Here is a 15,541-nt window from a genome sequence, read left to right as displayed (position 1 = left end):
CTGTAATTTCATACATATACATACACACATTCATATATATATATATATATATATATATATATACATCATGACCACAATGGCAGCTGGGATTGCCAAAAAAGGGGGGGAAAGAATGAAGTATGCAATGGTTCAGTATAAATTGCTCTCTGAAAAGAGAAAAAATTTAAGAATTAAAATAATTTTAAGAAGGATATCTTCAAAAAAAAAAAGGTTACTTAAAAATCTTTTGCTTTTTTTTTTCTCTTTTTAAATAAAAAAAAAAAAGGTAAGGAGGGAACAGCTAAAGTGATGGTTGTGGAGTGAGAATTGAAACTGGCAAGCAGCGTAATGAAACCGAAATGTTCTCCGTCTCACAAAGAGAAAAGACAGGAGAAGAGCAAGAGAAGCGAGTGAGAAAATGAGAGAGAAAGAAAAAGAGTGAGAGAGAGAGAGGGCAGGAAGAATATGAAGCTTTGGCAACTCAAATTTGACAGAGTTTATGTACAGAAATATGTCGGCATCAACTTCCATCAAACAACTAACTGTCAATGCTCCTGGTCTCAGTAACAATAATAATGGTAATAATAATAATAATAATAATAATAATAATAATAATAATGGTTTCTTTTTTTAGTTAGGCATAAACGCCCTACATCTTAGAGGAAGGAGAAATCGGTGTATCGTGACATTCATGCCATTCCCAAAGCCATTACAAGGCAATAGAGAATTGACAGTGTATCAATTAAAGATCGAAGCCAATTAATAATAATAATAATAGTAATAATAATAATAATAATAATAATAATAATATAATAATAATAATCATCCCTGCTGTTTATTTGACCATCCATGTAATGCAGAATATGGGGAAAGGGGGGAACTTAGAGTTATTAGCAAAATGTCTGGGTAATTAAATTCAAAATGGTCGGTAACTCTTGGGATATTTAACTAGCAATGAATTTTCAAAATATTCAGCACAGTGATTCCAGTTGAGTTGCTTGAATATCTGCAAAGAAACAAAATAAAATAAATGAGTTAAATTAAATCAGTTCAGAAATGGGGGTAGTCATGGTAATCACGGGGGTGGTGTTGGAAATGTTAATGGTAATAGTGGTGGTTGTAGTAATGATGGTGATGGTGGTAGCAGTGGTGGGAGTAGCTTTCGGCGAGCTGGCAGAAACGCTAGCATGCTGGACGAAATACTTAGCGGTATTTCGTCTGCCGTTATGTTCTGAGCTCAAATTCCGCCGAGGTCAACTTTGCCTTTCATCCTTTCGGGGTCGATAAATTAAGTACCAGTTACGTACTGGGGTCGATGTAACTGACTTAATCCCTTTGTCTGTCCTTATTTGTCCCCTCTATGTTTAGCCCTTTGTGGGCAATAAAGAAATAAGTAGCAACAATGGTGATAGTGGTGTTGGTGTTGGTAATGGTGGTAGCAATAGTAATGATAGTGGTGGTGGTAGTAATGATGGTGGTGTTGGTGGTGATGGTGACGATAGTGATAGTGGTGGTAGATGTAATGGGGCGGTGTTATTGGCAGCATTAGTTTCAGCATTGGCAACATCCTGGTTTCACCTGATCCTCCTGCACCTTAAATATTATCACCCCAGGTGTTTAAAACACCTGAAGATTCATTACACAAGGCTACCCCACCTGAAGAATTGACTGGTGTGACTATTCTTCAGGTAACCCTCTCCAAATATCCTACCTATTTTATGTTAAAACTAGTTATGTTGAGCCTCTCACACCTATGTTCCAATAACAATCGAAAATAAACAATCACATCATTGAAATCTCAACACTATGAGATAATACAGGATTTATTCAAAGGCAACGTGAATAAATACGCATTAGATTTGATGGAGTAATCTGAATGCTAAAGGATTAGAGAGCAGTTTCATGTAGTAAGTGATGGTTCATAGTTAACATATTGGAAGAGCTGTGTATGTTAGGGGTCTGATGTTAGGAGTCTGTCATGAACCCTAGGATTCATAAGGTTGGAGACTAACTTGGTTTCTATGGCGTATAAATGACTGAGATTACAACACTCCCCCTGGATGGAAAGCCTGTCCACTACAGGGTTAACTTCCAAGCCACCGCTGAGACTTATTTACAGCTGAGTGGACTGGAGCAATGTGAAATGAAGTGTTTCGCACAAGAACACAATGCAACAATGCACTGGTCCAGGAATCAAAATGGTTATCTTATGGTCCTGAGTGCAACACCCCCAACTACTAAGCCATGTGCCTTCACCATTTGTATATATAGTTGTGGCCGTCACCGGTGTCATGTAAATGGCACCCATGCCAGTGGCACATGAAAACACCCATCACACTCTTGGAGTGGTTGGCGTTAGGAAGAGCCTCCAGCTGTAGAAACCATACCAAATCAGACAGGAACCTGGTGCAGCTCTCCAGTTTACTAGTTCCAGTCAAATCAACTAACCCACGCCAGATGGAAAGCAGATACTAAATGATGATTATATATATATATATATATATATATATATATATTATATATATATGAGAGAGAGAGAGAGAGAGGAGTAGACATAGATCATCATCATCATCATCATCATCGTTTAACGTCCGTTCTCCATGCTAGCATGGGTTGGACGGTTCAACCGGGGATCTGGGAAGCCAGAAGGCTGCACCAGGCTCCAGTCTTATCTGGCAGTGTTTCTACAGCTGGATGCCCTTCCTAACGCCAACCACTCCGTGAGTTTAGTGGTTGCTTTTTACGTGCCACCTGCACAGATGCCAGGCGAGGCTGGCAACAGCCACGGTCGGATTGGTGCATTTTACGTGCCACCGGCACGGAAGCCAGTCGAGGTGGCACTGGCATCGGCCACGATTCGGATGGTGCTTTTTACGTGCCACTGGCACGGAAGCCAGTCGAGGCGACGCTGGCATCGGCCACGATTCAGATAGCGCTTTTTACGTACCACCAGTCCTGCAATTTTCCATTCTAGCATGGGTTGGACAGTTCGACTGGGGTCTGGGAAGCCAGAAGGCTGCACCAGACTCCAGTTTGATCTGGCAGTATTTCTACAGCTGGATGCCCTTCCTAATGCCAACCACGCCATGAGTGTAGTGGGTGCTTTTTACGGCCATGATCGGTCGGTGTTTTTTATGTCCCACCGGCATAATGTCACCAGAGCGTGCATAACTTGTTGCGTAAAAGGAATTAAAACCCAACATTCCTTGCCTGTCCCATGCTCTGCACGATGGGGATGCTGATCACAGACTTGAGTTTTGGGAGATGCTCCATGCCTCGATGCACAATGACGAAATTTTACAGGATAAGATTTGGCAGTTAGATGAAGCGTGCAATAGTTTTCAAAACAAGAATCACGCAAAAATCACGGCATGGCTAAAATTAATCCATACAGTGATCCCTCGCTACTTCATTGTTCAACTATCGCGGATTCACGACTTCGCGGATTTTAAAAATATATATATATGAACGCCTAAAATTTTTCATTAAATCCATTAAAATATTAACAATAAATATTATTTTCTAGCCTAGGAACAACAAAACAAGTGTAAAATAGCAAAAAAGCATATACAGGGGTATTTGACCTTAAGACGGGCTGTGATTGGTGCAATGGAGAGAGACGACGAATCACAGCTTTCTGTTTTGTAATCTGGCCTGTGTAACAGTAACAATCTTTATTTTTTTAAAATCTTAAAGTGTTATTGCTTAACAGTTGTCCTTGTCATTAATAGACTACTGTAATGGATGGGTTGTTAACAGCACAGGGAGAGTTTTAAAAGTCCAAATAAATACTGTAATTATGGTGTCCCTACATCACGGAAATTCAGTTATCGCGGCCGGTCTCAGAACCAATCTACCGCGATAAACGAGGGATCACTGTACCTAAGTTTACTTGGTAAATGATACAGGCAACGGCATATGTCATTTACACTGCTTTGAATAACTTTTGCAGGTTTTCTTTTCCATACTGACTGGTGATGTGTTTTTGCCACTAAAAAGCATTGCCAAGAAAAATACATTTTTGCCTTATCCCTACCTAATTTTTCTGTGGATCCTGAAGACTAAAGGATATTCACAACCATTCCACTTATTTACATACATTGCTCCCTCATTAACTCTTAATATGCAAGGAGATAAATATACTCAGTTCTGTGCATGTGCACTTGAGATATGGAAACCAAGTTGATTTGTTTTTGATAGTAGGGTATTTTTGCAGAACTCTCCACATTTCATATGATGTAATATGCACATTTTAGTTTACAGGCCAATAGAAAGGAGTTGCAACAACTCATTTGCATATGATTAGCATGTTACATCATCAGCAAAAATTTAATGAGTACAGTAAGATTATTTTCATTTCACAGTCATTATCATGTCTGTCTTGTCTATAGTTTTTTCTTTGTTTGGAGAGAGAGAGAGAGAGAGAGAGAGATGGAGAGAGAGAGAGAGATGAGAGAGAGAGAGAGAGGAGAGATGGAGAGAGAGAGAGAGAGAGAGAGAGAGATGGAGAGAGAGAGAGAGAGAGAGAGAGAGACTTTCAAATTCATCTGAACTAATTACAGCTGGCTATGTAACATAAAAAGTGTGAGAAAAAAATTCACTTAAACTATTATATGCTAAAATTATACATCATAAATGATTAAAATTGGAACACAAAAGATGATCAAAGCATTGTTGCTTGTGAAAACTATATCCATTCAATGAACCTAGATTTCTTAAACAGACATAGACATATAAAAGGTAAAAAAATAAATATAATTATATGAAATAACTAAACTGGAAATTGGAGGACCTAGGCTGAGGAATGTACAACATCAACCATCAATAATAATATCAAATTATATTAAAGTTAATTTTACCCCAGGTTTATCTTTTTGTGTAGTTTAAGTAAACAAGTCTGAACTCAAATAAAGTCAAAGTTTATAACAAATGCTAAAATAAAATTGAAAAGCAAAAAAAAAAAAAAGAAACCAAATAAACAACTCATTTATGACTCACTTCAATACAACGTTTTTCCTGCTGTTTGCTTGGCTTTTCCTCATTTTGCTTGAGCAGAAAACGAAGTGACCTTCCATACAGCTTGTGCATCATTGCATGACGCACACTAAATTCAATCACCTGCACAATGGAATATAATAGGGTAAATTAGAGAAAATAGTAGTTGAAATTTTCCAGTTATTACAGAGGAAATTTAGCAATAAAACAAATAGAAGGAACAATAGCATAGAAAAAAAATTAAGGATATGAAGAAAATGTTATTTTGCTTTGTTACAAAAATAAAAATGAACTTTAGGGGTGCGTAAATGATGAGTAGATTGTCTCCAGAATTATTTTACAAATTGTTTTTACAGTTGGACAGTTTGACTGAAGTGGGCAAGCTGTTTTGGCTTGTTTTCTACAGCTGGATGCCCTTCCTAACACCAAACACTTTACAGAGTGTACTGGTTACTTTTTCATTGCATCAGCACAGGTGCTTTATACTTGGCATCAGTGCAGGTGCTTTTCTAATAAGGCCCCAACACAGGTGCTCTTTTGCAAGGCATGACACAGGTGCTTTTACATGGCACCGGCACTTGTAGGGTTGGTAACTAACTATCCCTCTTAGTTGTGAGAGAAAGAGCAGAACCAAGGGAAGTGGCTGTGTGTCAAGTGAGAGGTGAGAGTATGATAGGGGGTGGCCAATTAGTCATCTTACAATAGAGGAGATAATTGGCTGCCCCAGTAGGAACGAAGGATAAGGAAATGGGGAGAGGTATGGCCAAACAAGGACATGCACATATATGTGGATGACCACTATATGAATGTGTATGAATGTGTATGTGTGTATATGTATATATGTGTACATATATATCATCATCATTTAACATCCACTTTCCCTGCTGGCATGGGTGGGACAGTTTGACAAGAGCTGGCCAAACAGAAGATTGCACCAGACTTTCATGTCTGTTTAGACACAGTTTTTACAGTGGGATGCCCTTCCTAACAACAACCAGCCCTCAGAGTGAGCTGAGTGCTTTTAATATGGCACCAGCACAAGTGAGGTCAGTTTTGGTATGTTTTTTACTGCTGGATGCCCTATCAAATGCCAACCCCTTTACAGTGTGGACGGGATGCTTTTTACATGGCACCAGCACTGACAGGGTCACCAAGTAACTTGTAAGACAAAGAACCTTTGAGAGGGGAGGGGGAATTGGAAGAGGTGATCTTGTGTCTGACGATGAAAGGTTAGAGTGTGACAGAGCAATAGAAACAAGTGTCATGCTGTGGAGGAGGTACATGGTTACTTGGCCAAAGAGAGAGAAAGAGAGAGAGCAAGAGAAAATTTATATATACATGTGTGTGGATGTGTGTTTTTTGTATCTGTGTTTGACAATCCCACACCAGCAACAACAAACCAGTGTTGGTTTGTTTACATCTTTCTTGGTGGTCCAGCAAAAGAGACCAGCAAAATAAGTACTAGACTTTACAAGAAACAAGTATTGGAGTTGAATTATTCTGAGAAGACACTTCAAGGTGTGTGGGGGGAGGGGGTCTTGACATCATGTGGAGACATTAAACAAGAGTAACCAGCATACAAGTGAGGTTGTTTGCTTCCAATCTTCCATGCAAAACATGTCTGGCCATGGGAAGTATTACTTGGCTTTGAAATAGGTGAGAGCTGGCAACAAGAGCGTCCGGCCATAGAAAATCTGCCTCAACAAAATTCTGTCTGATTCACGCATGAATGGTAAAGTGGATGCTAGATCATGATGATGATCATGATAATGATATACCCTCTCAACAACTTGTGATATTGTTCTGCTTTCAGAAATATGTATTTGAACTGAAGAGTCACACAAGACCATATCATCAGGAGAACTTCTTGACCATAAGATCAGCAATTTGTACCCACAACTAAACTTAAGACATGTATCTTTAGCAATAAATAAATAAAGAAACACTTAAATTCCATGTCACTTGACTATAAACCATCATTCATTCATTCAGCATCTGCTTTCCTTGCTGGTGTGGGTTAGATGGTCTGACAGGAGCTGGCAAGTCAGAGAGCTGCACTAGGCCCCAACTGTCTGCTTGGAATGGTTTCTATGGTTGGGTGCCCTTCCTAATGCCAACCACTTTACAGAATGTACTGGGTGCTTATTTTACATGGCACCAGCATCCATGCTTTATATGTGGCACCAGCACTTTATGCATGGCACCAGCACTGGTGTTTTATACATGGCACCAGCACCGGTGTTTTATACATGGCACCAGCACCGGTGTTTTATACATGGCACCAGCACCGGTGTTTTATACATGGCACCAGCACCGGTGTTTTATACATGGCACCAGCACAGGTGTTTTATACATGGCACCAGCACCGGTGTTTTATACATGGCACCAGCACCGGTGTTTTATACATGGCACCAGCACAGGTGTTTTATATACGGCACCAGCACAGGTGTTTTATACATGGCACTAGTGTTTTATCCATGGCACCAGCACCAGTGTTTTATACTTGACACCAGCACAGGTGTTTTATACATGGCACTAGTGTTTTATCCATGGCACCAGCACCAGTGTTTTATACTTGACACCAGCACAGGTGTTTTATACTTGACACCAGCACAGGTGTTTTATACATGGCACCAGCACAGGTGCTTTTTATGTGGCACTGGCACATAAAATAAACAACACAAAAAGTGTAAAATTGTATAACTAACAAATATTTTTTTAATGTGCAGAACTGAACACAAATCACCTGACTAGGATATAAATCTTAAAGAAAGTAGGTCATTATTCATTAGAAAAAAATGCTTAGAAAAAAACACCGGTGCTGGTGCCATGTATAAAACACCTGTGCTGGTGCCATGCTTAAAACTACAAAAATATTACACTTCAGTAACAATTAAACTACCTCTGTATAGGTTTGTGATTTCAGGTTATCTATCAGCAATGGGTACTAACTAGAATTACATAACGAGGGGCAGTTTACCCTCATATCCAGTAAGAAGATTTATCACCTGTCTTATTTACTCCTTCCAACAATGGACTCTGCTCTGCTACATTCATCATTGTTTTAACATCTACTTTTCCAATGCTTGCAAGGGTGAGATAAAATTTGTTGGAGGCAGATTTTCTATGGCCAGATCCCCTTCCTGTTACCATCTCTCACCTGTTCCCCAACATGGTAATGCAATCAGATAGTGGAAATAAAAGAATTTGCTTGTTTGATGGTGACACTTATTTACAGCCATCAAGTGTGATGTCAAGGCAACGCACGGACACACACATGATGGCCTTCTTTCAATTTCCATCTACCAAATCCACTCAAAGCTTTGGTCAGTTTGAACCTACAGTAGAAAGCACTTGCCTAAGTTGTCACACAGTGGGACAGAACCCAGAACCATGTGGTTGGAAGGCAAACTTCTTACCACAGAGCCACACCCTCACCTATACACACCATTGACTTCTAAAATGTCCCAGTGGAGGGTCTTCCAAGGTATTTCTACTGCACTAACTATATATAAATGGTGAGAGTTTCATAACTAACTAGTTTATGGCAATGTCATATGAAGATTGTGTATATGTAATGTAGCTAGAGCTGGTTAGCCTAATGGATCCATTACAGGGTTTGAACTTGGCAATGCAAATTAACAAACATCTGGCAACTGTATTGGTTGGAGTTTTCAGGTCACCAATAAATGCGTGTGCTTGACTGTCTGTTTAATTTTCAATCATTTTATTACACACTCCAACTTTCAGTTCAGTCAACCAGTGGGAAAGCAAGGGAGAGAGAGAGAGAGAAAAAGAAACAGCACAGTTAGTTTCTTTATTATTCTGAAGGCAACCATTACAGATTTGTATTAAACTCATTGAAATACTGTCTTTCTTTAGGTCAACATAAGCTTTTCCCTTTTTTAAAATCAAGCACGTAGAGCTAGTTGATGGTGTGTATGTGTGTGTGTGTGTGTGTGTGTGTGTGTGTGTGTGTGTGTGTGTGAATTTAGTCCAGTAGAACAACTTTGTGTGAACACCTAGATGGCTGTAAATCGGCTGGTTGACAATCTATCAGATTTTATTGTGATCATAAGGGCAAGCTGTATTCTAGTATATTCTATTTTACTTCACATTCCATGAGCTCAAGAAGTTCTCACAATCATACATACAATTAAACAGATAAGAAATGCCACTAGATCTTTAAATTTGCAGGGTGAAGGCTGACAAAATTTGTTACATTGTTGCAAAATATTAACCATTGCAATGGTGTTTCATTCCAATAATAAATATCTGTAGTTGTATTTCTTGAAAAATTTTAAGTTGCACACCAAAACGAAAACCCCACACATGTGTGGGCACAGGCATGGCTGTGTGGTTAAGAAGCTTGCTTCCCAATCATGTGATCTTGAGTTCAGTCCCATAGCACAGTGCCTTGGGTAATTGTCTTCTACTATAGCCCTAGGTCAACCAAAAGCTTGTGAATGGATTGATAAATGGAAACTGTTGTGTGTGTGTGTGTGTACTCTTGTCTAGACATCACGTGATGATTGTAAATAAGCATCATCATCACACAGACTAGGCTGTTTTGTTTCCAGTCTTCTATGAAAAAGATGTCAAGCTCTGGAAACAGGTGAGGGTTGGCAACAGGAAGGGTGCCGAGCCATAAAAAATTTGCCTCAACAAATTCCATGTGATTTATGCAAGCATTGAAAAGTAGGCATTAAATCATTGGTTCTCAACTGCAGTCCATAAGGCCCCTGAGGGTCCATGTAAGATTTTTTTAAGGTCCATGCAACAAAATAGTAAACTGGGAATCCACAATAGTATTTTAAAGACCCCTGAAAAAATTTTGCTTCAGATGTATGTGCTGGTATGTATTGCAAGGAACAGCTGGGTTTCTTTCCCTAACATTTCACATAGTTCAACTTACACAAGATAATTTTGGAAGGAGTTTCTATAAAACTAGTTTTTAAACACTGCTATGGGGGTTCACCAGAATAAATTAGTAATCAAAATAGTAATACAGATGAAATGCTGTTAACCATTTTGCCCAGTGTGCTAACAACTCTGCCACCTCACCAATGTTGTTTCTCATTGCCTTTCATCCTTTCAGGATCGATAAATTAAGTACTAGTTGAGTACTGGGGGTCAATGTAATCGACTATCCCCCTCCCCAAAATTTCAGGCCTTGTGCCTAGAGTAGAAAGGATAATAAAAAAGAGAGAAAGTTTTAATCTGCAGAGAATTATACAGTCATCATCATCACCATTTAACATCTACTTTTCATGCTGGCATGGGTCAGACGGTTTAACTGAAACGGGGAAGCTGGAGAGCTGCACCAAGTTACAGTCTGATTTGGCATAATTTCTACAGCTGGATGCCTTTCCTAAGGCCAACTTCTCCAAGAGTGTGGTGGGCACCAGCACAGTTACCGTTTACATGACACTAGTATCAGCCACAGCTATGATTTCACTTGGCTTGATGAGTCTTCTCAAGCAGAGCATATCATCAAAGGTCTCAGCCAAGTGAAATCATAGTCGTGGCCATTGCAGTGTTGTGTAAATGGCCACAACATTGTTTTATATATATATATATATATAAATCCTTTAGTATTTAAACTGACCATATCCAACCGAAATATTTTACCTGTTTTATGTTCAAACTGACCAGATCCAGCCTATCACACCTACCCTACAATGTCATTTTAAAACTAAACTACTACAACATCAAAAATCTTGAAGTTACAGGACAATGCATATATATAACATTACATTTGACAGAGAAATCTGAATGCTAAAGGGTTTAAATTTGAATTAAAAAAAAAAGTTCCAAAGGCTGGCCTTACTTTTGAATCAAAAGGATCGACCCATTTTATAAGTTCTTCAAATATTGAATCGATTTCTTGAATTGGTACTTTTGGTATGACATGTTCGCAATCATTATCTTCATCGTCTTCAACACCAGTCACTTGCTCGTCGTCACCACTGGTTACAGCATTCAGAGGTTTCATAGCTTCTAAGTGGGTATCTGCCTGGGCACAGCCAAGTTTTACAAAGGTATCAATTAATATGTTTTTCTGTTTATCCATTTCTCTGAAAGAAAGTATAGTAAATGGTTTTACTGCCTTGTTACCATAAAATTTCTTTCATCATCATCATCATCATCACTACCATCACCACCAAACATCATGATAAGCCAAAATATACTCAGCTATTCCTGGTATAATTATACTCTCGGAGAACTCCGAATATGAAACATCAACCAAATTGACCAGAAGAATTAAAGAGGCAACAAAATTACTAAATAAATGCTGGCATGGGTTGGACAGTTTGAGAGAACCCAGCAAGCCACAGGGCTGCATCAAGCACCAGTGTCAGCTGGTGCTTGGTGCAGTCAATGGATCAGATGGGAGAAAGGTGAAAGTGGGTAGTTTCATAAGAATGTGAGGGGAGAGGAACAGATGGTTAGAGGTGGGGATGGAGGGGTGTGTACTGAATGATGTGAAAGAGTGGAGGTGTAGGTGGAAAGAAATATCAGTGTGGAGAGGGAGTAAGGTGAGAGAGACTGTAGTAGCTCAAGAAGGAGTGTATATTTGTGTGTGTGTGTGTGAGAGAGAGAGAGAGAGTGTGTGTGTGTGTCATCATTTAACATCTATTTTTCCCATGCTGGCACAATTTGGGCTGTTTGACAAGAGCTGGCAAGCTGCAAAGCTACACCAGGTTCCAGTCGTCTGTTTTGGTATGGTTTCTATGGCTAGATGTCCTTCCTAATGCCAATCACTTTTTAGAATGTACTGGGTGCTTTTTACATGGCACCAGCATGGGTGCTTTTTATATGGCACCATAAGGGGGTTTATTTTATTTATATATATATATATATATATATATTATATATATATATAATATATATATATAAATGAATGTGTACATGTATGTGCATATGTGTGTTATATATAGTGTGTGTATGTGTGGTGATATATATATATATGTGTGTGTGTGTGTGTGTATGTGTATTGTGTATATATTATAATATATATATATGTATATATCTGTGTGTATATATATATATTATATATATATATATATATGTATATATATATATGAGTGTATGTATGTCTGTATATATATATATATCTATATATACATGATTGATTGATTGATTGATTGATTCTAGTTTCAGCTTATGAGCTGTGGCCATGCTGGGGCACCGCCATTTGGTGTTGCTACTTGGTTTCACTTCATGGAGGCTTTCTAGCAACTGCTATTTGGTGCATGAGAGAGTTCGATGCAGCTGCCCTCATCTGCCCCTCCTGCCGTGAAGTTGGTTCATCTGGGACACCTGACAGGAAGAGATCCAGCTTCATTTTAAAGACATCTGTATCCACCCCATGCAGGTCTTTCAGGTTCTTCGGGAGGATATTGAAGAGCTGTGGGCCTCGGAAGCCCAGGCTATCACAGAATCTTGTCCTACATCTTGATGGCAGGTTTGGAGTCCTAGGCACCACGCAGTGGCGCCCAGTTCTGGCATTTGCGTAACTCTCGATGCCAAAGTTCAGGACACTTCCCTCCAGGATCTTCCAGATGTATATTATGGCATATCTTTCCCGCCTACGCTCCAGGGAATATAATTTTAATCTCTTGAGTCTTTCCCAGTAGCTTACATTCTGCATAGAGGCTATCTTCTTTGTGTAGCTTCGTTGGATCGCCTCAAGTTCTGTGATCAACTTGACACTGGATGGTGACCATAGCTGAGAGCAATAGTCAAAGTGGCTTAGGACAAGTGTCTTCCAGAGGACCATCATGGTTTCTTGTTCTCTTGTTCTAAAGGTTCTAAGAATCCATCCAGCCAGCCGTCTACATTTCAGTGTCAGTTTAGCAACATGTACATGAAAGGTCGCGTCATCACTCATGTGAATACCCAGGTCACGCACTGATTGTGCCTCTGGGATTGCAATCCCTCCGGGTCCAGTGTATTCATTGGGTATTGCATTCAGTTTTGCATGCTGATAGTATAAAGCTTGAAACTTTCCAGCATTGAACTGCATGCTATTCTTTTCAGCCCACTTGTATATTTCGTCCAGCTCACATTGCAGGTGTTTAGTGTCCTCAGGGTTCTGTATTGCCTGTGAAACTTTTGTATCATCTGCATAACTTGTGATCGTGGCTCTCTGCGTGGCTGAGGGCATGTCTGAGAGGGCCATTATGAACAGTAGTGGTCCCAGAACAGTGCCCTGCGGAACACCGCTCACTATTTGTGTGTTAATGGAGGTGGCCCCATTGGCTACTACCACCTGACTTCTATCCTTCAGAAAGTCATGAAGCCATTCTCCCAGTTTTTCCAACTATGTTGAGATCACGCAGTTTGTGACATATCATTCCATGATCGACTTTATCAAAGGCCTTTGCAAAGTCGAGATATATCACTTCCACATTTGAGTGGTTGAGCAGCCGTTTCAGCACCCAGTCATAGTGTTGTAGGAGCTGAGTTAAACAGCTTCTCCCTGGTCGGAAACCATGTTGGGTGTCGGGCAGCAAGTCATTCTCTTCAAGGAAGGTGATCAGCTTCCTTCTGACTATTCGTTCCATGACCTTGCTGATGTGTGAGGTCAGAGAGATAGGTCTATAGTTCTTGGCTTCCGCTCTGCTACCTCCTTTATGAATGGGGCATATTTTACCTTCCTTCAGTTTTCCTGGAAGTTTGCCAGCTGCAAGGAAGCTCTGAAAGAGGAACTGCAGTGGTCTTGCTAGGACTCTCTTACATGCTTTTAGGAGGATTGCCGGGAATCCATCGGGGCCAGTAGCTGAGTCTGTTTTCATTTCATCTATAGCCTTGGTTACATCTTCCTTTATATCGATGTAATCTATCGTCGCCGCCTCTGATTTTATATCTGCAGTGTTAAAAAAGTCAGTTGGATTGGTGATTTGGAGATGCCCAAGGGGTGGAGTGAAAACACTCTTGAATTGCTCATTCAGTATTTCACTTACCCTCATTGGTTTTCCTGTAAGTGTGCCATCCTTTTCGAGGAGTGGCCCTATTCTACAGTGCACTGTAGCTGTTTCTTTGGCATACCTGTAGAAAGCTCTGGGGTTAGATTTTATGTTTTCTATAGCCCAGGCTTCTCTGTCTGCTCTCTTCTTTTTTCATGGGAGAGTTGCAGACATTTTTCGATTTCCAACAGTTTTATTTTTAGGCGGGACTTTTCACTGCTTTCAATCTGTTTGTTTAGGCGATTTGAAAATTTTGTACGCCGTCTCATTAAAATTTTCCTCTCTCTGGGGATTTTGTTCTTGTGTACAGTGGCCTTTCTCTCTGGGACACATTTGTAGCATATGGCTTGCATTACAGACATGAATTGTTGAAGTTTCACGTCGATGTCTGGCGAGGAGAGACATTTAGGCCAGTTTTGTTTGAGGATCTCTTTCTCAATTTGTTCCAGTTTGCCTTATGGTAGTTCAAGCTGGAAAGATTTTGAGGGTTTCTTGTAGGCTGCATGTCCGTGCTCTCTTTTGGCCCGTACATGGTCAGCTCTATCATGTTGTGATCCGAGAGTAGTGTCGGTGTCACTTTCACATTATGGATGAGATCCATGTCATTTGTGAAGCAGAGATCCAGTGTGTTTCCTGCCCTGGTTGGTTGGAGTATTACCTGCTCCATGTACAGGGTGTTGATGAGGTTCAGGAGGGACCTCGCCTGTCCTCGTTCACATCTTGTCATTCCTGGGAGAGAAAGGCCCTCGGGCCATCTGACATGGGCAGATTGAAGTCTCCCATAAGAAGCACACCTATTGTTGTTTTCTAATGTGGTTAGAATTTCTTCTATTTTTATAAGGCAGTCTTCAAACTTGCCCACATGGCTTGGGGCATCTGGAGGGCGATATGTAGACACACACAACTACATCAAGTTGCCTAATATGTACAATTAGTGTGTCACACACCGAGTTTGAGTATGACAAGAGGACCTGGGGTGTGAGGTCCTCACGGATGTGCATAGCAACACCTCCATGACTCCTTTCTTTCCTGTCGGTCCGTAGTACAGCATACTGTGGTATGTGTAACTCCGCATCTGCTATGTCCGGTTTCAGGTGCGTTTCTGTAAGTGCTATGCATAAGGCTTGATTGCATGCAACAAAGTCTCTCAGGAACGGGATCTTTGTCCTGTTACTGAGTGTTTGCAGTCCTCTGATGTTCAGTAGGAGTATCGAGGTGAGGTGTACTTGTTGCCGGCGGTGTCCATCCTGTGTCTGTTTGCTGTGGTGGTCTGGTATATAGTGGGTAGTCCCACCTGCGGGCTTGGGTTTGATGAAGCCAGGTCAGCTGCTGTACAATCTTTTGTGCCATGCACAAAAAAGATTTTGCTCAGCAGCTGCTCTTTCGACAACATCATGGCTGTTTGTGGCGCGCACAACATCTGCGTACCTCCGCTTTGGGGCAGGTGGTGCGTGGTCCACATCCCTTTTCTTTGTGTTGATGGTTTGTCCATCTGCCTCGTGTCTCTGTGGCAGGGTCCCCGATGTGCAAAGCGGCAGCCTGCACCTTCCTTTCCATGCCAGCAGGAACCTCTCAGGTAGAACATACACACACCC

General features: G+C 40.5%; 1 protein-coding gene across 1 annotated transcript in view; it reads right to left on the bottom strand.

Moving 5' to 3' along the window:
- Positions 1-604: 604 nt before the first annotated feature.
- LOC115216390 (tripeptidyl-peptidase 2) overlaps positions 605-15,541 on the bottom strand; it is a 101,881-nt gene continuing 86,944 nt past the window's right edge. Inside the window, exons 27-29 of the mRNA XM_029785686.2 lie at positions 10,805-11,051; positions 4,978-5,097; positions 605-985 (exon numbers count right to left, since the gene is read on the bottom strand). Coding sequence (XP_029641546.1) covers positions 896-985; positions 4,978-5,097; positions 10,805-11,051 — 457 coding nt within the window. The 3' untranslated portion in view covers positions 605-895. The remainder of the gene's footprint in view (positions 986-4,977; positions 5,098-10,804; positions 11,052-15,541) is intronic.

The sequence above is a fragment of the Octopus sinensis genome, linkage group LG10 (genome assembly GCF_006345805.1).
Source record: "Octopus sinensis linkage group LG10, ASM634580v1, whole genome shotgun sequence".
Lineage (NCBI taxonomy): Eukaryota > Metazoa > Mollusca > Cephalopoda > Octopoda > Octopodidae > Octopus > Octopus sinensis.
This window is presented reverse-complemented; position numbering and strand designations above follow the sequence as displayed.